Here is a 25,082-nt window from a genome sequence, read left to right as displayed (position 1 = left end):
TAGAATTTATTTATTGTCCGCAGCGAAGTGTATACTCAAATTAATAAATATAAGGATTTTGATTAAGTTCCAACATTAGAGTAATTTTAGAGGCTTCGTTAAGCGACTCAACGTTTCTAGTCTGAATCTTGTCGTGTTTCATTAGCTGAATAAACACGTAAGTATTACAAGGTTAGTTAATACATTTGCCTAATCAATACTTATGTCTGCGCAAAAGTAACTAAAACTAAATCTATTCACATTCCAGGATTATATTCATACATTTGGAGGTTACTTACTAGAACCAATAATTACGTAAGGTCAGTGCGGGCAAGACCGGCATAGTTTATTTGAAATAAACTCTATAATTAATTTAGTCTGGCGTAATGCGCATGGTCCTATGGGATAGCAAATATTATATTTTACAAAGCTTTTATAGTATTTTGGCGAAATAAGGTAATTTTAAGTCATAAAAATCACATTTTTTAAGGCTCGGCGGGTTGACCGTCCTCCCGCGATGAGTACAGAAAGACCGTCTAGTGCTTGTTGTCGCGTAATTTCATATGAGACTAGGTTCCAAAACCATGATCATTGTTATTTTACGTAATAACAGGGCAGAATGTGCTAGATAAGTAATAAAATAACGTTGAAATTTTAAACATATAAGCATTTTTCCATTTATAAGGCAAGACCGGCATATGTCCCGTAGATGGGGTTCATAACCTTTTCTTTTCAGGTCCAATTTAGTCACGATATTACAGGCTCATATAAATCCAACTACTTATTTGTTTTTGAAACTTTGCTATTAAGTAAAAGGTAGTACGTGAATTAGTTTGGTAACATTTCTTAGCAATGTCTGGGTTTTGCTGTAGTCACTACCAGCACACCCGAGAACCTGTTTGACCAAACCCATGACCACTTTTGTGTCAAAGTGACAGTCAGCAATGTCAGATTCCAAAGTGGTCTTTAATTTTTAAATCAGCCGACCGAATCCGAAAACCGACTAATGACACCCATGGCGAATTTTGTGTCAAAATGACAGCCAGCACAATCAAATTCTAAATTTGTTATTAATTTTGGTATCAGCACCCCTGAGAATCTATTTGGCCACACCCATGATGTCTTTTGTATCAAAGTGACAGTCAACAACGACAGATTCCAAATTGGTCATTAATTTTGAAATCAGCACCCCTGAAAACATATTTGACGACACCCATGACGACTTTTATGCCAAAGTGACAGTCAGCAATGTCAGATTTCCAATTGGTCATTAATTTTGGCACCCCCAGAAACCTACCTATTTGATGACACTCATGACGACTTTTGTGTCAAATGACAGTCAGCAATGTCAAATTCCAGATTGATTATTAATTTTGGAATCATCACCCCCGAGAACCTATTTGACCACACCCATGACCTCTTTTGTGTCAAAGTGACAGTCAGCAATGTCAGATTCCAAAGTGGTATTTAATTCATACCAGGCGGCTATATTTACGAGCTCATATAACCCGGCAACCTTCAAATCAAGAGTGAACAGGCATCTTCTGGGCGAGCTCACTCCGTCGTAGGCCACGTCTTTGCCTTTGGTTAGTCTGTTGCCAAGAGTAAGCCCATTTATAATAATAATAAAATAAAAAATCAGCACCCCCGAAAAAATATTTGATGACACCCATGACGACTTTTGGGTCAAACTGACAGTCAGCAATGTCAATTAACGGTCGGGTAGCCGTAAAATAGTCGGTCAAAATCGTTTTTAAGGGTATCCATACGGTCCCTGTTGGGTAATGCTGATTATAAAAATAATAACCAACTTGAAACCCTACTCTCTTTTGAAATATTTAAATCTACATATACTTAAACAAAAATAATAAAAAACGGGTAGAACTTTTATGATAATTCTACCAACTTAAATATGATGATGAATAATGCAGCTTACTTCTGTTCACCTCTTATCATTCTTCACAACCATGTCACATATATTTTATTTTTACTTAATACTTTCGAATGATTTTAGTAACACAACACGAATCATTACCAAAACTGTATTTCGAAGTTAAAATCAAAAACGGTACAACTACCATAAGCCAAAAACGTACTTATATATTGATATCATTTACACTCGACTTATTTCCAATAAAGCCTAAAAAATGTTGGCAACTCCTTGTTTATGATATGCCGGTCTTGCCTTTCTCTTTTATGCCGGACTTTCTGAGTAGGCACAATTTCTAAGTTACATATTTCAGAACATAAAACTAGAAATTGAGCGCGTTTTGAGTAAATTAATAGTACTAGAGTCAGAAAGAACGGTTATTAAATGACTACGTTACATATACAATATACAAATATTCCGACTGCTTCTATTTGATTTTAAAACCCTCTGCAACTGTGGTGACTTTTTTAGAAACATTCTACTGATGTGGAGTCTACCAGACGTCATTTTCGAAAATTTATTAAAAATAAACTAATGGCAAAATAGTAAAAATTGTTTTATAAAACGTTTATTTCATTCTAAATTAAATAAAATAAATCGTGAATTGGGTTTTAAAATAAAATATATAAGATATATTTAATACACTTTATTGAGATCACCGTTTCTTGTAATTGAAAAATAGTCTCACAAAAAAAATGAAATAAAAAAAACTATTAACAACTTCTTATAACTCAAATAATTTTCCTTTTTTTTAACATACATATTATACCTATAAAAAAAATCAACAGAATCTAAAGACAGAATAAAGCACCAATCAGCCTTGAATTTGGCACTAATCATGCCCGCTATCCAGCTCAGCGACATCAGCCAAGAAGTCGGGGTCTGCCACTGAGCAATCCACGTCGCTAAAATCAACTTTGTCGTTCAGTTCTTCCATCCATTCACTGATTTGTCGGTCGGAAGACTCGGAAGTGTGATAACTGGACACCCATTGCGGGTCCGGTTGTACGGTCTTTCTTGGTCAGCCATCTAAAATACCTCTATAATTATTTATGTGGTTACGTATCTCAGACACTATAGAATCATAAATATTTTTGTGAGGTAACGTCTACCAGAAGTACCAGACACTATACAAACATTTTTTTTTTATGTGGTGACGTCTAATAGACACTATGAACAAGTACATAATTTTATGAGGTGACGTATTTCAGAATTAGGACTTATTACTGTACTCACGTCTGTGGGACACCCGCAGCTCGTATCTCCAAGAGTGGGAACCGCGTCGCCACTTGGGCATCACTGCCAGTTGCCGCGAGCCGGTCGGGGAAGGTACTGAGCGAGACAGAACTATATCGCGCCCAAGGTCGGCACAGCAACGAAAAGTTTATTTGGCGGTGTCTGATATACGTCACATCAGTCGCAGAGGGTTAATTTTTTGCGGAACCATGTTGAACTCGATGTTCGAGTTCGAAACACAAATCAAGATTATTGTTAACTAGTGTTCGTCCTAGGGATATGTACTGAAGACCAATGGCTTGAGGATGAAAAACTGCTATACCTTCGGAGGTGTGGGAGGCGTAGATATATAAACACAAAAGTTATAGTCAATAGACGGTCTTTCCGGGTAGACGGTCTTCACCACACTGACCTTAATTAATAATATTAGATATAAGTAGACTTTAAAAACGGGTCAAGTAGCCTATTACCTGGCAGGGATACCTGAGAAGCGCGCCTTTTTTTTTTTATGAAAATAGGCAGCAAACGAGCAGACGAGCCGCCTGATGGTAAGCAGTCATCGCCGCTAGGGTTTGCAATCCGGATATTCGAATATCCGAATTATTCGAATATCCGCCAATATTTTTATCCGAAAATATTCGAATAATCCAAGTGAAATTATCCGGATAAACGGATAATTTCTATAAACATTATTTTTTATTTATAAGTAATATATTTAATAGATAGACGTCACTGAAACCAATTTTGATCAATTCTTAATACGGACAATGTTATTGCTAACAAGTTAACACCTATTTATCTTCAAAATCAAACTAATATTTACAAAACAAAGAAAGCATTCGTGGACAAGAAGTAAGCAGAATGCCTCACCCCACGCACTCAGTTCTTATCAAATATTCGATTAATTGGATGATTTAAAAAAACAGAAAAACGTTCAAGTATTATTTTTTAATATGAAAACGTTACCCCAACCTACTTTCATTACTGCTAATACTGCTAATAGCTAACGTGAAGTTATCTGTAAAACCGTACTTAATAAGGGAGATTTATACCTAGATTTACTGGTCCCTTGTTTTTTTGAAATTGAAATTTAGCGCCTCACTCCGAATTTAGCTGTTATCAGTTCCATGGCAATTTAGTACGCCAGAATTCCCTCCACTTCACTAAGAAATATAAGGCATTTTCCTTTTAAGTCCTTAGTTACATTCATACACATAAATCGGTCTAATTACTACTTATACTTTGAAATCTTAGCCGATCTACTGATCAGCTTGGAAACTAAAACCCATCAAATCGCTGCCGAGCAATTTGAGGCGTTTTGGATTTGAATATTAAAATAAGTTCGCCTTTGTACCTCCTCCTTCTTCATTCTTTTAAATTTTATGTCTTGTATATTTTATGTTGGTGGTACAATAAAGAATTTACTTACTTACTTATTTATCACCTCTCCCCTTCCATTGGTACTTTGGTACCAGCCACTGTGCAACTAAGGTCTAAAATGATCCACACCTGGATAGGAAGTGTCGTCGACTAATTGGTCTTCTCTTTTTTTGGTTATTCTGTTTTGAACGAGTACTTATATTTTTGCTCATTCCTGTTCTAAGACCCTAACCGGGACGCTTTTGTTTAGAGCCTACGAAAAGAGTTTTCAACTTTTTATGTTAAGTATCCGATCCAGTCCAAGATGGCATGTGGTACGGGCGTAGGTATTTATGCAAATGACTAGTGACTACAGTGGTAGTATCAGCATGGGCAATTATGCCACTGTCTTTTAAGCCGAGACATACGCAATAATTACCTGTGTATATAAGAATATAGTTAGACAAACCCAAGGAAAGAATATCTATATACTCAGCGATAGTCAGGCGGCACTCAAATAAGCCTTCACATCGCCCAGAGGTGACTCTTGACTGGTATTAAACGGCATCCAAGCAAGAGCTTGTTAAGAAACAAGCTTGGAAGGCAAAACAAGGTGCAACTGGTATGGATACCGGGGCACGAAGGCTTCATTGGCAATGAAAATGCTGATGAACTTGCCAAGGCCAGGTCTGAAGATAACGTCACAAGGAATCATTAAAACGGCTATGAAAGACCATACAAAGGCTAATCACCAAAAAGAGTGGGATGCCCTGGTAGGTTTGAAGCATTCAAAGCTCTTTATGCAGAGGGTAGAATCTGGATGGAGCAAAAAGCTAGGAAAGCTAGGCAAAAGACAACTCCAAATTATAACGGGGGTGTTCACAGGCCATTACGAGATCAAAGGAATGTTGTCCAAGATGGGACACGCTGACTACACAGATTGTCGCATGTGCGGCGAAGAGGAAGAGACCGTCAGACATCTAATGTGTGAATGTCACGCCCTCGCCAGACAAAGAATGAAGAACTTTGGAGCAGGCTACCTTGTACCAAAGGACATCAGAGAGCTACCCATGAGCCTCATCATCCGATACGTGGAGATGGTCGAGAAGCTCCTGAATAGCTGAAGGATCTTAAGATCGAAGGGGGTAATTGCACAAAAGATCCCGATGGGTCGAAGTGTATCCGGAAGGGCCCCGCAGATTTAAGATAAGATGAGTATCCGATCCGATCGAGCGAAGGACCGACTCCTATACATTCTCGAAATCATTCAAGGCGCCATCTTTAATTTTAGCCTTTGACATCCTTCCTATATCCGATATCGGAACGGATAATATGACAACGCTGTATGGCCCTATAACCATCATCATATCCAATTATGTTGTCTCACGTTCCACTCTACACAAGCCATACTCTCTACCATCCATTTCCAAGGTAAAGGTGTTGTCAGAAAAACTTCTCGTTATACCTAACACCAGTAACACCTAACTAATCACTACTACTAACTGTCTTATATCAACAGCTCACTATCTCATTGCAAGATTCTAGTCATAGAACTAAAGATAGAGAGCTAGGTGTGTTTTAATTTCTACAGTTTGCTGATTTACGCAAAAAATAAATAAAAATGTAGGTAAATTTCGCATTATGGCGCTCATCTTTTTCAGCCGTTATCAATTCCACGCTTATACGCACCTGTAACATTAATTTTGTTCCATTTAATAAATTATCCGAAATTATCCGAATTATTCGAATATTCGAATAATAAAAATTGTATTATCCGAATTATTCGAATATTAAAAATCCGTCGGATAATGCAAACTCTAATCGCCGCCCATGGACATAAGCAACATCAGGGGAGCCACTTATGCGTTGCCGACCTTTGAGAACCCTAAATACCTGCTTCTTGAAGAACCCCATGTCATAGCGCAAGGGAAACACCTCAGAAGGTAGCTCATTCCACAACTTACACGTTCTGGGCAAAAACGAGCGGGAGGCCCGTTTGTTCTTGGTTTGCCACGTGTCGAGAAAGTGAGGATGAACTTTGTTTCTTTGGCGGGAGGTGCGGTGATAAAAGCGCGACGGTGGCACCAAGTCAAAGAGTTCATCAGAACATTCCCCGTTGTACAGACGGTAGAACAAGCACAGAGAGCCAACATCTCTCCGAAGGCTAAGAGGATCTAAACCGGCTGTGAGATCGAGATCGCCAACAATACGAATTGCCCGACGTTGGATAGAGTCAAGTGGAAGAAGTTGGTATTTCGGTGCTCCAGACCAGAGATGAGAACAGTACTCCATATGCGGTCGAACCTGTGCTTTGTATAGCAAAAGCCGGTGACCCGATGTGAAGCACTGTTTCGCTCTGTTGAGCACCCCGAGCTTCTTAGAGGCCAGTTTGGCCTTGAGTTCCAATTGACCCCGAAACTGGACCTCCTTCGTAATGTCGACACCGAGTATCCCGATACTCTTAGAGATAGTAAGAGGAATGTTCTGGAATTTAGGCGCTATGTCGAATGGGGTTTTCTTTGCGGAAAACGCGCAAACTTGTGTCTTACTGGGGTTAAACTCAACGAGGTTACGTTTACCCCACTCGGATACCTGCTGAAGAGAGGCCTCGATTTCAGACACAAGTTGCATTCTGCATTCCGAAACCTGCTCACGAGAGGCATTTGCACGACCTGTGTATTGGCTATCACCAGTGCTGTCATCCGCATAACAATGGATATTGCTAGCTAGTAGCATATCATTGATATGAAGGATGAATAGGGTCGGCGATAGGACAGATCCTTGGGGTACACCAGCGTTAATGGGCCGGAGGTCCGAGCATTGACCGTCGATGACAACTGAAATGCTCCGCCCAGATAGAAAGCTAGCGACCCACGTGCAAAGCCCTTCTGGGAGCCCGTACGAGGGAAGCTTGGAAAGAAGCGCCTTATGCCAAACTCTATCAAAAGCCTTAGCGATATCTAGGCTAACTGCCAGAGCTTCTCCCTTGCTCTCAATGGCGGTGGCCCAACGATGAGTCAAGTATACCAGAAGATCACCAGCGCCTCGGCCATGGCGGAAGCCGTATTGCCGGTCAATCGGTCGTGTGCTGGCGGCAGGAGGCGTGTATTACCTGGCAGGGATACCTGAGAAGCGCGCTGTCTCGTGTGCTGGCGGCAGGAGGCGTGTATTACCTGGCAGGGATACCTGAGAAGCGCGCTGTCTCGTGTGCTGGCGGCAGGAGGCGTGTATTACCTGGAAGGGATACCTGAAGAGCGGGCTGTCTCCGTCGCCCTCGGGGACCTGCTTGCCGAGCTCGCCAAGCTCCGCTTGTTCCACCGTGTGGATCGCTTCCGTCTCGATTCGTCCGCGCTCCTTGCGCTTCTGTAAACAAAAATAGGTGTTAATCTTGCCTTACGGACGTAACGAAAGATCATCAGCTATCCAGCTATAAACCAGTTGAAATCGACAATTGCTCTGAGAATAATTTCATTAAAGCTACGTATTTATTTTGTTTGCATTGTGTTATGCTAATTAGGAGGTTAAGATTTGCTATTTACTATCGTATTGGGTAACTGTAACGGTAGATGTATCGTTGTTGTAAATTAAAAAAAGGGGGAAAGAATTAAAGCTCCTGAAATACAATCTCAAAAAGTACAAATAATAAAAGTAAATAGTTTTGAACAGATTAATTAGTAACATTTTAGTATCAAACAAGATATATTTTGCATCCGAAACAGCAGTAGCACGGTACAGCAACCACTAATTGAGTAAAAGCGAAGCGGCGCGCGAACGGTTTCCGCGAACTAAGTTATCAGCCGGCCGGAAAAAGCTCGGCGCGCTGAATAATGGCATTTCCACATCCAACGATAACTGGGGTGTGTTAAATGATCCCCGGTAACTTAGGCATCGCAGGTTCCGTACCCAAAGCACGTCACCAGGCTGTATCTCATAAATCGTGATAATAATTAAGACATGTCGACAAAAAATACTATAAAACAAAAAAAAATATTCAAGTGCCATAAAACAGGTTTTTTTTGCCGTTTTTACAGCTTGTTGGACGGAACCCTTCATGGTCTTCATGCGCGAGTCCGAGTCACATTTGGTCGGTTTTTATTAATTTATTTTATTGGTCTGATTCAACCCGGGATCGTGTTATTATTAATCAACTTAATACAATTTAGTAAAGAGCGGTCCTACCCTGTACAAGGTTACACGAGGCAGACGATTGGTGTTTACAAAAACTAAAAGCTCGCATTCTCGGAAATTACTAATGAGTACCTAACTCATCCGAGTTCAAAGTAATAACTCCAGGTACAACCCTGAAGCGTACCGCCGTTGTGAGAGCACCGAGCATGTAAAATTTAAATGGTAATCATACTAGAATCATCTCATGTTCCTATTCAATTAGAAATTCACTATTTAATTTCGTTTACCCAAGCATATTTTTTATGCGATAGGAGGAAAACGAGCAAACGGTTGATTGTAAGAGATCACTGCCGCCCATCACGCCCATAGCCACTCGACTCGAAACACCATCACAAAGGTTGGAAATACGATTGCCTTTATTAGATTTAAAAAGTTTAACATGTCTGAAATGTAAATCCCAAATATATTTTTTCCAGAAAGTTAAATTTAAGAAATTTAAAAACAAGTCCGACTGGGAATTCGGCTTTTCGTGAAATATACTTCAAAGCATTGGGATATTTTGGAACTTGGGAAAATATGAATAGGTTTAAATTACGAAATTCGACTAGTTTTAATAATATAGATGCTTAAGTATATTATTATTCATGACTAGTTGCAGAAGGAAATACCTCATACGTTTCACGTTTCAGAAATTTCGGCATGACGAAATTCAAACGGAATGAGACAAAAGCGAAACGTATAAATACTATGAGTTAAGGTCTAGTGTTATATGACAGCGATTTTTGCAAGGTGGAGGAAGTCCCCTATTGGGCTCTGCTCCAGATTTGGAATGACATTCGCTGTGCTCTGCCAAACAAAGTGAGACGAAATTCACAATGCCCAAACCACTCTTTTGGACGTAGTTTAAGGATACACTCGGGTCAGGACGCAAGGAGTGTACGCTATCGAGTAACGTATTCAAAACTCTCAGTACGCAGCCACACTGCACAATTTATGGCGCAGATTTAAATTGGCTCCGGTTCCGAAACGCGACGCGAACTAAGCAGTTAGTGAGTTACTGACGTATGTGGCCGGTGCCGGAGTGCCGGACCGGGCCGGGCCGGGCGTAATTGAGAGAGAAAACTACTAGGTGAAATTATGCAGTTGATGTTGGAGGTTCCGAGCGTAAGGGTCAGTGAGAAGTTAAATTAGTACATCCAAAATGTTGTAACAACAATTTATCGTTTACGGGTAGGTACCTACCTACCTATACTTCTGTGTAGAGGATTCGCGGAGCTATACAAATAATCTCTACAGTTCCAAAACGGTTTTACTAAATGTATAGAGTTGGATATTTCTAAGCAGGAGCATTTATTGAAGGTATGAAAACGTCTCCGTGTAATTTCGTGACGTACGACTTCCGTGACGTTGACTTATGTAGGTAAAATAATGAAAAATAAATTACATTGTACGGTGGGTGAGTCAGACTCGCACTTCTCAGGTTATGAATATGAAAATGGTACTAAAATGCACTCATCCTACGAATTCGTATCACTAGCATGGCCAACGCGCAGAGTGGCACATAAGGTGAGCGACGGCTGCAGGCTGGTCCGCTGGTTGGATGGCTGCCAACCGCAAGCCTTATCACTAGCATGGCCAACGCGCAGAGTGGCACATAAGGTGAGCGACGGCTGCAGGCTGGTCCGCTGGTTGGATGGCTGCCAACCGCAAGCCTTATCACTAGCATGGCCAACGCGCAGAGTGGCACATAAGCTGAGCGACGGCTGCAGGCTGGTCCGCTGGTTGGATGGCTGCCAACCGCAAGCCTTATCACTAGCATGGCCAACGCGCAGAGTGGCACATAAGGTGAGCGACGGCTGCAGGCTGGTCCGCTGGTTGGATGGCTGCCAACCGCAAGCCTTATCACTAGCATGGCCAACGCGCAGAGTGGCACATAAGGTGAGCGACGGCTGCAGGCTGGTCCGCTGGTTGGATGGCTGCCAACCGCAAGCCTTATCACTAGCATGGCCAACGCGCAGAGTGGCACATAAGCTGAGCGACGGCTGCAGGCTGGTCCGCTGGTTGGATGGCTGCCAACCGCAAGCCTTATCACTAGCATGGCCAACGCGCAGAGTGGCACATAAGCTGAGCGACGGCTGCAGGCTGGTCCGCTGGTTGGATGGCTGCCAACCGCAAGCCTTATCACTAGCATGGCCAACGCGCAGAGTGGCACATAAGCTGAGCGACGGCTGCAGGCTGGTCCGCTGGTTGGATGGCTGCCAACCGCAAGCCTTATCACTAGCATGGCCAACGCGCAGAGTGGCACATAAGCTGAGCGACGGCTGCAGGCTGGTCCGCTGGTTGGATGGCTGCCAACCGCAAGCCTTATCACTAGCATGGCCAACGCGCAGAGTGGCACATAAGCTGAGCGACGGCTGCAGGCTGGTCCGCTGGTTGGATGGCTGCCAACCGCAAGCCTTATCACTAGCATGGCCAACGCGCAGAGTGGCACATAAGCTGAGCGACGGCTGCAGGCTGGTCCGCTGGTTGGATGGCTGCCAACCGCAAGCCTTATCACTAGCATGGCCAACGCGCAGAGTGGCACATAAGCTGAGCGACGGCTGCAGGCTGGTCCGCTGGTTGGATGGCTGCCAACCGCAAGCCTTATCACTAGCATGGCCAACGCGCAGAGTGGCACATAAGCTGAGCGACGGCTGCAGGCTGGTCCGCTGGTTGGATGGCTGCCAACCGCAAGCCTTATCACTAGCATGGCCAACGCGCAGAGTGGCACATAAGCTGAGCGACGGCTGCAGGCTGGTCCGCTGGTTGGATGGCTGCCAACCGCAAGCCTTATCACTAGCATGGCCAACGCGCAGAGTGGCACATAAGCTGAGCGACGGCTGCAGGCTGGTCCGCTGGTTGGATGGCTGCCAACCGCAAGCCTTATCACTAGCATGGCCAACGCGCAGAGTGGCACATAAGGTGAGCGACGGCTGCAGGCTGGTCCGCTGGTTGGATGGCTGCCAACCGCAAGCCTTATCACTAGCATGGCCAACGCGCAGAGTGGCACATAAGGTGAGCGACGGCTGCAGGCTGGTCCGCTGGTTGGATGGCTGCCAACCGCAAGCCTTATCACTAGCATGGCCAACGCGCAGAGTGGCACATAAGCTGAGCGACGGCTGCAGGCTGGTCCGCTGGTTGGATGGCTGCCAACCGCAAGCCTTATCACTAGCATGGCCAACGCGCAGAGTGGCACATAAGCTGAGCGACGGCTGCAGGCTGGTCCGCTGGTTGGATGGCTGCCAACCGCAAGCCTTATCACTAGCATGGCCAACGCGCAGAGTGGCACATAAGGTGAGCGACGGCTGCAGGCTGGTCCGCTGGTTGGATGGCTGCCAACCGCAAGCCTTATCACTAGCATGGCCAACGCGCAGAGTGGCACATAAGCTGAGCGACGGCTGCAGGCTGGTCCGCTGGTTGGATGGCTGCCAACCGCAAGCCTTATCACTAGCATGGCCAACGCGCAGAGTGGCACATAAGGTGAGCGACGGCTGCAGGCTGGTCCGCTGGTTGGATGGCTGCCAACCGCAAGCCTTATCACTAGCATGGCCAACGCGCAGAGTGGCACATAAGGTGAGCGACGGCTGCAGGCTGGTCCGCTGGTTGGATGGCTGCCAACCGCAAGCCTTATCACTAGCATGGCCAACGCGCAGAGTGGCACATAAGGTGAGCGACGGCTGCAGGCTGGTCCGCTGGTTGGATGGCTGCCAACCGCAAGCCTTATCACTAGCATGGCCAACGCGCAGAGTGGCACATAAGGTGAGCGACGGCTGCAGGCTGGTCCGCTGGTTGGATGGCTGCCAACCGCAAGCCTTATCACTAGCATGGCCAACGCGCAGAGTGGCACATAAGGTGAGCGACGGCTGCAGGCTGGTCCGCTGGTTGGATGGCTGCCAACCGCAAGCCTTATCACTAGCATGGCCAACGCGCAGAGTGGCACATAAGGTGAGCGACGGCTGCAGGCTGGTCCGCTGGTTGGATGGCTGCCAACCGCAAGCCTCTCCTCTCAGGCGGCCTAGCCGACACAACCAAACGCTTTGGCTCGCTATCGTACGATAGTGATAATGATAATTCATAATTCATTTATTTATTGCTTCCATTTTAGGCATATTATTAGCGTGTTGACTACGCGGCCAGGTGAGACTGCATCAATTACTAAAGTAAACACGACCCCTTAGACGTAGGGGATCGCAATCGTGAATTTATTATTTGGTTTAGTACCGTTTGGTCCAAAATTTCGTATACAAGTTGGTACGCCTATTCATTTTAAAATATTTTAACAGGCTTTTTGTTAAATTCTTAATTTGTTTTTTTTTTTGTAGGTATTTGCTTTATTTTTGGGCGTTCTGAATATGTGTCTGTTTGTTTGTCCGTCTTTCACGGCAAAACGGAGCGACAAATTGACGTGATTTTTAAGTGGAGATAGTTGAAGGGATGGAGAGTGGCTACATAGGCTACTTTTTTTCTCTTTCTAACGCGAGCGAAGCCGCGGGCAAAAGCTAGTATTTTTATAAATGCCTGTGTACGTGCTAGTTAAAAAATAGTCTACGATTTTCTCTTGTTTCAGCCGAAACCGAACTGTTGGCCGAAACTTTATGTCAAATTCTAAACAGAAAATACTGAAAATACAGTCGAGACGTTTCCCAACATAATATGCTATTGTTTATGCCATAACTATTAACCTATTGGTCGGACACTGCTAATAATCGTATACTTTCTAATATAGCTGGGATATTGCATTTCTTTTTATGTCGAAATCAAAATTTAAGTGGTCAAAGTACTAAGAACCTCTAATCTAAGTTTTCTAAAAGTAAATACATTGCATAGACTCGGATCGATGTGAATTGTGGACGCGAAACGAGATCGGTCCAGCCTCCAGCCTCGTCACAGACTTCAGGCCAGTTCAGGCCAATTCAAACGTACACCCATATCAGAACGATACCTCGTCTGTGCGTTTCACCCGTGCCAATAGAGATACGGGCAGGCACGAGTGAAATGCACGATAGAACGACATCCTTCAAATATATCCTAACGATGTCTGTGTTAGAATAGCCCCGTTCGTCTCCCGCAGGGAAATGCTCTTAGCGTCTTATTGCTGGCGCGTTTGAGCAGGCAACCTCATTACCGGCGAGTCAATATACTTCCCGATCACATCGTTGGGTACTGGAGTGCCGATGCCGTGCCGTTTCAGGACGTTTCCTCGTATTTTTTGCGTTTGACTTTAATATAGAAAATATGTCGCTCGGTGTTTTTGCTGAAATCTATTTGTATGACGATTTCTACACGTAGAAAACGCTATTCAACCGCATACGTTCTTTTTCTTTCACACCTATGATGGTTCGACGTTTAGTGTCTCAGTAAATTTTCCTTAAAGTCCTTAGGTTTCATTCACTGCAGAAATGGATAAATCAGATTAACTTGACAGGCATATATTGTTGAGGTGATTATTTTATTTTAGTCCTATCTTCGTCAGTGAAGTTTTAGTGAATTAAATCGGTATTCAATTTACCAAAACTTCATTATTTTGGATACCAAACGAATTATTAATTCAAATAATTAATTACCACAAACTATTAAAGTACGGTGCATAAACAGACTACCTAATAATAGGTGTTTACTTTCAATAAAAATCAAGTTAAAGAACAGATAACAAAATTGTGAAGCGAAAAATACCCCACGGGCCGCAACGTGAGTAGAAAGTGAAGAAGCCTGAACCAGCCGTGGGCGGCGTGGGCGTGGGCGTGGGCGATGGGCACCACTCATCGTGTCGTTCGCGCGCTAAAGGTACCTCCCATCACATTCAATAACGCTCTAACAAGTTGCTCGTATGACGATACGAGCATATTTAATCCTTATGCGACAAATTGGTACCTTCCTTCCCACAATTTTATATGATTATGACTTATATAGCGTGGGAATGCACTTTTGCAGCTCGCTGTTCATACCGCCAATGGTAGTTTAAGTGGGTCTGAATAATTTATAGTATTTTTTATCAAGCAAAGACGTTTGCGAGCGATACTACACTTTTTTAACTAAAGCACATCTCGGACACTGGCGATCAAATATATGAAACTTATGAAAGAGGCGCGTTCCTAGCACACATTCTAAGCTCGTGTAGGTGAACGCGTATCATGCTTGTATGAGTGAAATATGACAGGTTGACTGTTCGCGTTTTTGACAGGCGGTAACTGTCAGGTAACTGAGAGGGGGTGGGCGGCACTTTCAGCGGGGAGCAGGAGTGGCCATACTGTACGATAGTACTCTTTATTATACTGTGACTAAAGGTTGTGCGTGTACTCTGCTTGCCCCTTTTGGAAAAACAGGCGGGAATTAAACCACTATGCACCACAGTCTGGGCTCGAATAGAAACTGCGACCTTTTGGACCGGCGTCACTAAAATGTTATACTATTCAAGTTTTGGTTACTTTTTAGGTTTATATATAGTATTTATATATTTTTGTTTGAGTTCCAACATCACAAGCCTTATTGAACCTTTCGTGGGGACTTAATCAATAGTAGATCTGTGTAAAAATGTCCTATGGTATTTATTTTATTCATATTATCTATTTAACTAAGCATTATTATCCATTCCACACGCGGACATTGCATATGAACCTTTAAAAAAACTCGCGACGTAAAGTAACATTAGAAAGTGCGAACGTTCGTTCCGTGAGAACGCGCGCCACCCCTGCTTAGGCCGCGAACTCGCGGCCGCCAGCATGTACTTGTAGCGCGACGATAGAATCGCGGAGTGAGCCGCCCCTGCCGGCGTTCAAAGTTCGCAGGTTCGAGTTCTGCAAGGTTTGACCGACTTTTTCCTTTTTTCTTTTAATTTTTTTTTTGTGTAAAATGACTACAACATAAATATATTGTATGTTTTGTTAAAAATCTGTATTCACACTATTACACACTGTGAACGAACTACAAAGAGACATTTTCAGAGCGCATGACATATTCCTAACAAAAAGCTGGAAACCAAGGCTCATTCACAAAAGGCCGCAGCAGAAAAACGCCGAAAGCTACAGTGAGGTTACCATAAGTTTTTAATATTTACTATAAGTACTCGATAGCGAGAATACTACGGGTAAAATGTATGTAAATACATATGTTTTGGCTCTAATAAGATAGGATAGTCATATTAGTTTTTTCTCCGAGAATCGTGGACCGATTTTCAAAATTTTTTTTTTGATCGAACCGGTATAACCCGAGATGGTCCCATTGGCACCAAGTCAGGGTCTGATGATGGAATCCTGGAGAAATCGAGGGAATTCTTCAAATGTTATAGGCACATGTAATGTTTTTAGTCTATTTTTCAAAGGTACACCAGTATTTACGTCTGATGGTAATAATTTTATGTGGCTGAGCTGATGATGGAAGGTCAACTCCTCAATGGTTAGGAGTTAAAGGATAATTCTTTCACTACTGTACATGTATTCGGACTGATACATATAATATCACTAGGAACCACTAAAAATCAACAAATAAATAAACTTTTTAACAAAAAATAAAACCGCCTTCAAATATAAGCGCGTAACAAAACACGGAGAAACTAAAAAGCCAAAAATAATAAACCTTTCAATTCAGATTTCTTATCGTATTGCAATAAGCTAAACATCCAAATTATAAACAAATCAATTATTTTTGGAGTCGGTACCAGCCTGTGTATGGTTGGGTGGGGCAAACAGGCAATAGCAAGGCGACGAACAGGTCTGGTACCGACTACAAAAATAATTGATTTGTTTATAATTTGGATGTTTAGCTTATTGCAATACGATAAGAAATCTGAATTGAAAGGTTTATTATTTTTGGCTTTTTAGTTTCTCCGTGTTTTGTAACGCGCTTATTTTTGAAGGCGGTTTTTTTGTCAAGTTCTTAAATACGACATATTCTGCTTTGGTCACCCATTTTTCATTACATATGTAGTGCGAAAAGATCTGCCTTCGTATTGTTACGGAAACGTAGTCTCAGTACATGCATTACATGATGTACTGACATTGATTAAACTAGCATAACAAATAATAACGTTTTCATCACATTTGCTCTTTAAAGGTGTCATTACGTCTACGTGTACTGAAGCATAATGTACTATTTTATTCCCAAGGGAATAATGGATTTAGTTTTATAAATGAATACAATCCGTACAATACTTCAGGCAAAGGATGTTTCAATCTGCCAAGGATTTTTATTGCACAACCAAAATTTGTCTATTAACCACTTGATCCGAATATGGTCGCGCGGGCTGGGCGCGACCATATTCCGGTCAACCGTCCGGGTTTTTAAGCGACGCGCGCAGCGCGCTGCGCATTCACAACTTTTTACAAAAACGTCTGTATCTTCTAAACTACACAAGGTATAGTTCAAAAAAAAAATACTTCGGTATAAATGAACGTACAGTACTTGAAATAAAATTATAGTGATAGTAAAATATGTATGATTATATACTATAAATCAAGGTTAAACTTATGTAATCGAAAAAAAAATGAAGAAATTTTTTATTTGACTATTACTTAAATTACAGGAAATTTTGAGCGATGACCCCCTTTTTTATTACGTATTAGAGAAATATACTATTTTACCTTTATAATGATACCACAACCAACACATACAGTTCTCATGAAGATATCCAAAAAAATTAAACAAATTCAAAATCAAACACAAACACGCGGAGTTTGACAAGGCACTGCCGAATTTATTTTTTCATTCACTAAGTAACGAGCGTACACTGCCATCTATACTTTTTGTAGCAAACTATGTAGTTAGGCTACGTTATTGTATCAAGAGAATAAGTAAATAATGCCGCAATATTTCGCTAGATGTCACTTTAATCAACTGTGTCTCCATCCCCTCTTTTGGATAGTAAGGTATCGTAGGACTGTCTACCGGAATTTTTTTTTGGATACTATGCTATCGTAGGACTGTCAAGTGGCTAGGCTATAAAAGATATTATACGGTATGAAAAATGCATTTTATTTATGTTTTACAATTATTTCAGTGTGTTTTACATTTATTTCGTAAATTTAACTCAGATAAATTGTTATATAATTTATAATCTGACAACATGCTCTCTACTCGCGCTTGACCGCGTGCGTACGCGAGGCACCTACCGTTGCCTAGCAACGGAGAGTACAACAGATAAAAATATTTAAATGAATGAAAATATTTATATGAGTGAAAAGTGAAATTTTAGTTCAATTATATGATTTATCTGCTTTTTTGAACATTGCAATTAATTTATACGCAGTATTTTCGAGTTTGTTTTCGTTCAAAAAGTGTTTGTTATCAAAAACAATGGATTTAATATGAATAATCTGATGTAAATCAAGATACACTACTGGTCGCAACGCCGCCGGTTGAAGGTTTTGCCTTATAACTGTTTCCTCTGTATTTTTCTCTCAAATGTGATGAAAAACATTGTGTGTAACTCGGGGAGTATGAATATTACTTACTCGAGTTTTTAAATCGCTCATCGTAATTCCATAAAAACATAACTAGAGAAAGACCATATTAAACGATAGCACGAATCAGGAATGATCTGTAGTAAGATTAAGGCAAACAACAAATATGATCAAAGATGTCAAATGTCACCGAAAACAGTGGCGAGATGAGAATGAATAAAAAAGCAAAACGAAGAAAGAACAGAAGAGCAGAAGAGAGGCGAATTTCACTACCTACGATACCTTCTAGTAAGTAATCGTTTGGAGGGGTCGGATTACTATAGCCAGTATAGCCACAAGAATACAATCTTTGACACTCCTTGGCCAGCGATAGGAACGTAAGGTAACGGTAGTGCCAATACGGAAAAGCGACAGAGAGGTAACTACGACACGCCACGGAGCGTCAACGATTCTACTCTTTGACTAGAGGCTCAGTTCACTTTCTCCATACAATGACTGTCATTATTCCTGACCACAGACCAACCCCTATAGACATCTATTACAAGACGACTCGCGGTTGCCAGCCTTCCTAGTATTTGCACTGATATAAGCGCGGGCGCTCGCCGTGCCCGATCAGTATCGACCAAGTAACAGACCCGAAAGCAGCGCGTGTTTTTCGCACAAAAAAATTGGAAAAGGGTATTTTGATGCCTTAAAGATGTCCACCTGTAGTGTGAAATGGTGTGGAAAGGTAACAAGAAGCTCAAATTTAAAAACAGACGGCATTACATTCCACAAATAAGTCATATTTATAATTTATTCAGAGCCGGCATAGGTCAACTTACATTGGCCACTTACGCGTCAGCAGAGGGACAGTCATACTTCTGTCCCTTTTCATCTGGCGCGACTGCCCGCCGTCCTTGAAACGGCCAATCACAGCGCGCTTAACACATTCCCCGCCCGCTCCTCGCACCCCAAACACTGGTGACTCGTATCGCGAACCAAATATACAAGACTGCCACTCTATAGGAGGTTCTCTGTGTTCCTGACGTTCTCGCAATCGAGCAACGCATTAAAAACTCGCGTTAGCCTGCGAGTGAGTCTTTTGGAAACAATTAGCGCGAGTAGCGGAGGGCCCTCCATTAAAGCCGCGCGGGCGACGCGACGAGGGGCTCGCGTGGTGCAGTCAAGTGCACGCCGTGACTACACATACATTAAGGGGACCGACCCGAAATCGGTAGTTCGTACAAATATTGTCCCCATTTATACGCAAGTTGATATTTTCCATTGGCAATATTGGGAGCGAGACACGATTTGGTACAACTTTTTAAGCGTTCTTAACCCTTACAATACTTACATGAAAATTAAAAAAACGTAGGGGCAAGAATCTACAACCGTAACTATGCCACTTTAAGACAAATTATTTCGGAATTATGTATCAATCAACATTAACTATTGGTTGAGTACTCGATTAGATGGCGATGATTAATCATTTTAACATACATACCAGTCAAATAATATGCGTCAAAACGGCAACTAAAGTCAGGGGAGTAAAGAATACTGTGACCACAGAATCTGGGGGCACTGGTGCCCCCGCCAAGTCGAGCGCAAAGCAAACACTGCCGTATCATCCTTTACTGGAAACATTTCGCCGCATTTTCAGGCCCCTATTTGAGAACCTCCGCTGGATAAGACCAGAACGCAGAAATGTTCGTCTTCCAGTAAGCTATAACCACATACTTAAAATCCAAAATTTCAAGTCTGTAGGTCATTTAGTTCCGAAGTTAAGCGAAAGCAAATTTTCGCATTTATGACAGACACTCACTCATTCATGATTATCAGAATAGAACTAGTACATACTTCCCTCAGAGAGCTGAAATTTGGTACAGAGTTAGGGTTTAATGACCACATAAAGGGAAAATTATAAAAACTAGGATACTCGAAGATCTGGAGTACCTGATTAGAAAACACAAGTTACACAAGAGCCCAACCAAACTATTAGAGATCCACATACCCCCTTTACAAAAAACATTCAACTTGGTCGGCTGCTTCATTTCATGTCCACGTTTCAGCAAAAAGACGTGAAATCCCACCAAAAACATTCTGTAAAAAACTAGCCAAGTCTCGATGGAGCTGCTTGTTTATCTCTAAAAAGTAATGAAATCTAGACAAAGTCGTGCCAAGTCTAATGTTCCGTACTGCGATTTCTTTATTATTATAAGTAGTTAATGTTGTGTGACTTGGCCGTTGAAGAGTACACAAGGGTACAAAACCAGGTGCTCCATGACACCATTGCTTTAATATGTCGCCAGAACCGCTAGCCTTCAACGGCCAAGTCACACAACATTAAAATATTACTTTTTAGAGATAAACAAGCAGCTCCATCGAGACTTGGCTAGTTTTTTACAGAATGTTTTTGGTGGGATTTACTTTGACAGTAAGCCTCTATAATACCTCCATTCTCTTTGGTAGGGGCAAAGCATGTGTAAAAATATTTTCCATAATGTCAGTATCCAGAGAGGAAAATAAGGATTATGTTTGTATAGAGAAGCGTTCGACCCCTTCCTCTTAAACGGCGAGGGTAGTTCCCTCCACTGAGGGATTGTAGTGTACACTTCGCGGCCAACGAGTGCTGCGGGAAAGACTCGGGATAACGAAGAACGCTTGGGACGCGTCAACACTACTCAACACTATATAAGAACATCACAGAACTAAATATACATAAGTATTTAAATAGAGAGAGAAATAAGTTGACCTATTTGCCCAAGTGTTTATAATTGTTCGTGTTGTAGCATTTTTTATGTTTTTGTTGACCTGCAAAAATTGACGCGCGAAAGCTGTGTAATAGAGACGGACTATCTAGACGTTTTGACTGAGTTCCGATATTCGATCTCCGTCATCCGGTTTCTTTCCGACCTTTCTGTCATTCTTTAGATACCTGCTCATAGTCTGTATTACCATACAAACAGTTCTACGGCTACGGCGGATCTTATTTTGACAGATTTGGATCGGACGTGGTGCGAAACCGCTCTAAGTAGATGCGTTAGCTAATTCTATGGTAAATCTGTAGATTGTAAAGAAAAGCTTGGGGTACAATGAAGAATGCTTGGGGCGCGTCAGCACTAAACATCGACATTTTCAAGTTCAACATTTCAGTTCATTTTAGGGTTCCTTAAATTAATTAAATTCTTATATACTTTGCGTAGATTGTAAGTATGTTAATGTTACTAAGTAACTTTGACTAACTGTAAAATACTCTACGATTTTGATTTTTAACGAGTTTTTCATTCTCGAAGTCAAAATATCTTGGAAAGTGTCAAGGAAATGTGCCTTAAAAGGCGTTATTGGCGTGAAGTGTTTCACGTATTTATTATTACTTTTTTATTAGTGGGAAATAAAACGTATCCTTTCTTTACAAGACAAATTAATATTTGAAACTAGAGTTGAGGAAGTGGATCTCTTTTTTTGCCTTTTAAAACATTGCTGACGGGATTCACGAATAATGCCCATTTCGATGGCTTATGAGAGAAACATAATAAGTACGTTTATTTTCACATTAGTTAAATAAGACAGTGACCACTAAAATATTACAAACTTTGTGTAGCATGTGGCGGATACAGGAAGAGGTGTACACACAAATTGACACGCCTGTTGTATGAATGAAACAGGGGTCTAAATGTGTTGTAAAAACGCGTAGACCCTGTGTTACTGCGCTAGTTTCCGTCCGGCGCGGCGTCAGTTTGCGTTCATGTGACGAAATACCTATAAACCTTCTTTACCACACTTAATGCAATCCTTATAAGCAATATATCTTCCTTACATACACTTTATATTTCGCATATTACAAACTGAAAAATCATTTGTTATTGTGTGGACGAAAAACTAGCGTAGGTACGTGGACGCAAACTCACGCTCGCGCTCCTCACAAGGCACGGCTGATTGTATGAATTGATCGCTCAAAATGTGTTATTGCAACGCGTAGACAACATGCTAGTAATTACCAGTGGTGTCTGGGACGGCAGGCAGCCCCCGGCCGCTCGCGGAACTGCCCGTGCCCGGCGCGACACGCCCAGCCCGCGCATGCGCGCCCACCCTCCACCCTCCACCCTCAGCCTCACCACGATATACGGATATTTGTATAATTCCCCACGAATAATGCGCAACATCTTTGATCAAATCTGCTTCGAACAATACTTACAGTTTACGAGGTGCGGTCCAAATGTCTCCGGCCCGACAAATATGGCGGAAGAGTTTAAAAAAAGTATGGATATCATTGTGTTCGTCATTTATTCCACTTTTTTGGTGTATAGTTTCTTTAGGTGTCTGTTGGCTGTAGGTTTTTTTACGGTGTTTAGTGCTAGGTTAGTGCCCAAACTTTTATCGTGCTTACAGCGAGATGAGTGAAAAACCGTGAGTTCATGAAACTTGAGACCAGCATAGACACCGCGTAGCGAGTTTTTTGAATGCAATTGCTACTGTAGATGAAACCATGGTTATGTAAGACGATACTCTGTACAAAAGAAAATTAATGGAGTGACAACGTCATGGTGAAAAGGCGCCTAGAACAACCTCTGTCACAAAATGCACGAAAAAAGATAAAGGCATTCTACGGTTGCCGGTACTACGGTATTCTAGGGTTGTCACGAAATTCTAACGATTTACATAAAAGAAGGGTAGACTACGGTAAATAGCAGATGCTACGCAATATTTTTTGTCCAATTACGATAGCAGATTATGCAGAATAGTCTTTAAAAACTTAGCAGAGGCACAAGGGCATCTCCGCGACAATTTCCCCGTTCACGCTGCTTCATTTTACAAGGTTGCTATAACGAAATGTGTCTTCAAAAATATTCGGCACCTACCTTATATTCGAGACGTGACCCCAAGTGATTATTATTTGTTCTAAAAACTTAAGGTAGACTGAAGTAGAAAAAAAAATCTTCGTTTGACGAAGTGACCCGTGCGGTTTAGGGCGATTTTAAGGACAAAAGTCTTTATTATTTTTATTAGGTGATGGAGAAGCTTATAAAGAGATTTGAAAAGTGCGTTGTGACAGAGGAAGACTATATTAAAAAATAAAAATAAAATTGTAAAGATATGTAAGCCCTTTCTTTGTTAGGCCGGAAACTTTTGGACCGCACCTCGTACATGAAAAGTTACTTTTACTCGAACATGTAATGAATAGGATTCAAAGTATCGCGTTTCAGGCGGAGCAACACGGGGTGAATAAAATTAGGAATATAAAGGCATACAGAATGGAAGCCTAGGCCGGGAAGTTTTAGTTATTTCCGTTTCACAGATATTTATGAGGTTTATGAATTATGACATTAAATAAGCAATTTATAAAACTACTAGCTTTTACCCGCGGCTTTGCTCGCGTCGCGTTAAATTCGTAAATTGCCGAATGCTCCACACAAACTTCCACCCCCCACTTTAGGGAAGTAGACGTTAGAAACAGGCAAAAAGTAGCCTATGTCACTCTCTATCCCTTCAACTATCTCCACTTAAAAAATCACATCAATTCGTCGCTCCGTTTTTCCGCGAAAGATGGACAAACAAACAGACACACACACTTTCCCATTTATAATATTAGTATGAATTTAGCTAGCGCACTTGTTGTTTAAGTACTACGAGTCAGAAATTACTTAGGTAAATTGGAGAAAGAGTAAATTTAGACAGCGAGATATGAAGAAAACATACATACATATTTAAACACTCCTTTATTACCAAAAGGGGTAGGCAGAATACATGAAACTGCTCAAGTATAACACTACATATTAAGCTCTTAGCAATGAAGGGGTTGAAAGTTAACGAAATTGTGATATTACAATGACAGGTTGCTAGCCGATCACTCAACAATTGAACCCATATCGCACAGTCGACTTCTACGACACACAGAAGGAAAGGGGTGGTGAATTTCTGAACTAGTCACCACGCGGGGATATGGTGAAAACGTGACTTTATTTACATTTTTAGCTCGCTTATCAGCTCTGCACATTATTATGATCCGTAAAATAACAGGATGCAGTATCGAGTACCTAAATAAGCTGATACGAAACCCACGGTGTGCGAGTCCAGCTCACCTGACACCTGACAAAGGCTATCCTTTCTATACAATCAAAAAACCATTTAGGCCTTTCAGACTCTATCTCTATCTATTTATCTACCTAAAGTATAAGTGTAATAGAGTAGTCCAGCTGGTCTATCACAGCCTGCGCTCTCGCCCGCGGGTCCGCACCTGAAGTCGCACTTGATGTATGGACTCGCGCTCGACAGCGCAACTTGTGCTAAACCGCCAGGAAGCATTAGCATGTAATAATAATAACATCAGGTGCGCACTGCATGTAAATAGTTTTAAGTTAATTAGTGCCTAACAAATATGTAAGTATATGTAAAAGTTAAAAATGAGCGCTATCTCGCCAACAAACTGCAAGACAGTTTGGCGAGAAACATAAATGTGAATAATATAATGTGCTTATTTGTTAAATAAAAATAAAAATAAATCAAAAACTCACGTATTGTCGGTCGTATTGCTTGTTTCAGCATTACGAGCTAAAAACTACGTTGTTATTTTTACGAGCTTATACGCGCACTTGTTTTTCCATTTATTCTATAGGTATGCGTGCTATATGAAATGCTCGTCTGAACTGAACCCACTCCCAAGCTTTTCGTTAAGTTAGACATCATCCGTAGGACAAAGGCTAATATTTTTCCCTCGGGAGTTATGGCTGTAACAATCTATATCTCCCTAGAGTCCGTAAACTCCGTAAAGAGTCTAGTCTATATCCATAACTATTCATGTAGATCTATATCCATAACTATTCATGTAGATCTATATCCATAACTATTCATGTAGATCTATATCCATAACTATTCATGTAGATCTATATCCATAACTATTCATGTAGATCTATATCCATAACTATTCATGTAGATCTATATCCATAACTGACCAATAGAAAATTAAACTCAGCTGGGCCTGTCCAAATGGAAAGAGTGCCTCCCTTATATTGTACAGTCAAGTGTAAAAATATGGG

The 25,082-nt window shown here is 41.6% G+C and overlaps 1 protein-coding gene across 3 annotated transcripts in view; it reads right to left on the bottom strand.

Annotated features, from left to right (window-relative positions):
* Positions 1-25,082, bottom strand: part of LOC125229234 (tyrosine-protein kinase Btk29A) — a 65,273-nt gene that overhangs the window by 36,850 nt on the left and 3,341 nt on the right. For all 3 annotated transcript variants that reach the window (XM_048134031.1, XM_048134032.1, XM_048134040.1), the window contains exon 3: positions 7,739-7,867. In XM_048134031.1, the coding sequence (XP_047989988.1) occupies positions 7,739-7,867 (129 nt within the window). The remainder of the gene's footprint in view (positions 1-7,738; positions 7,868-25,082) is intronic.

This window comes from Leguminivora glycinivorella, chromosome 8, assembly GCF_023078275.1.
Source record: "Leguminivora glycinivorella isolate SPB_JAAS2020 chromosome 8, LegGlyc_1.1, whole genome shotgun sequence".
NCBI classification, from domain to species: Eukaryota; Metazoa; Arthropoda; class Insecta; order Lepidoptera; family Tortricidae; genus Leguminivora; species Leguminivora glycinivorella.
This window is presented reverse-complemented; position numbering and strand designations above follow the sequence as displayed.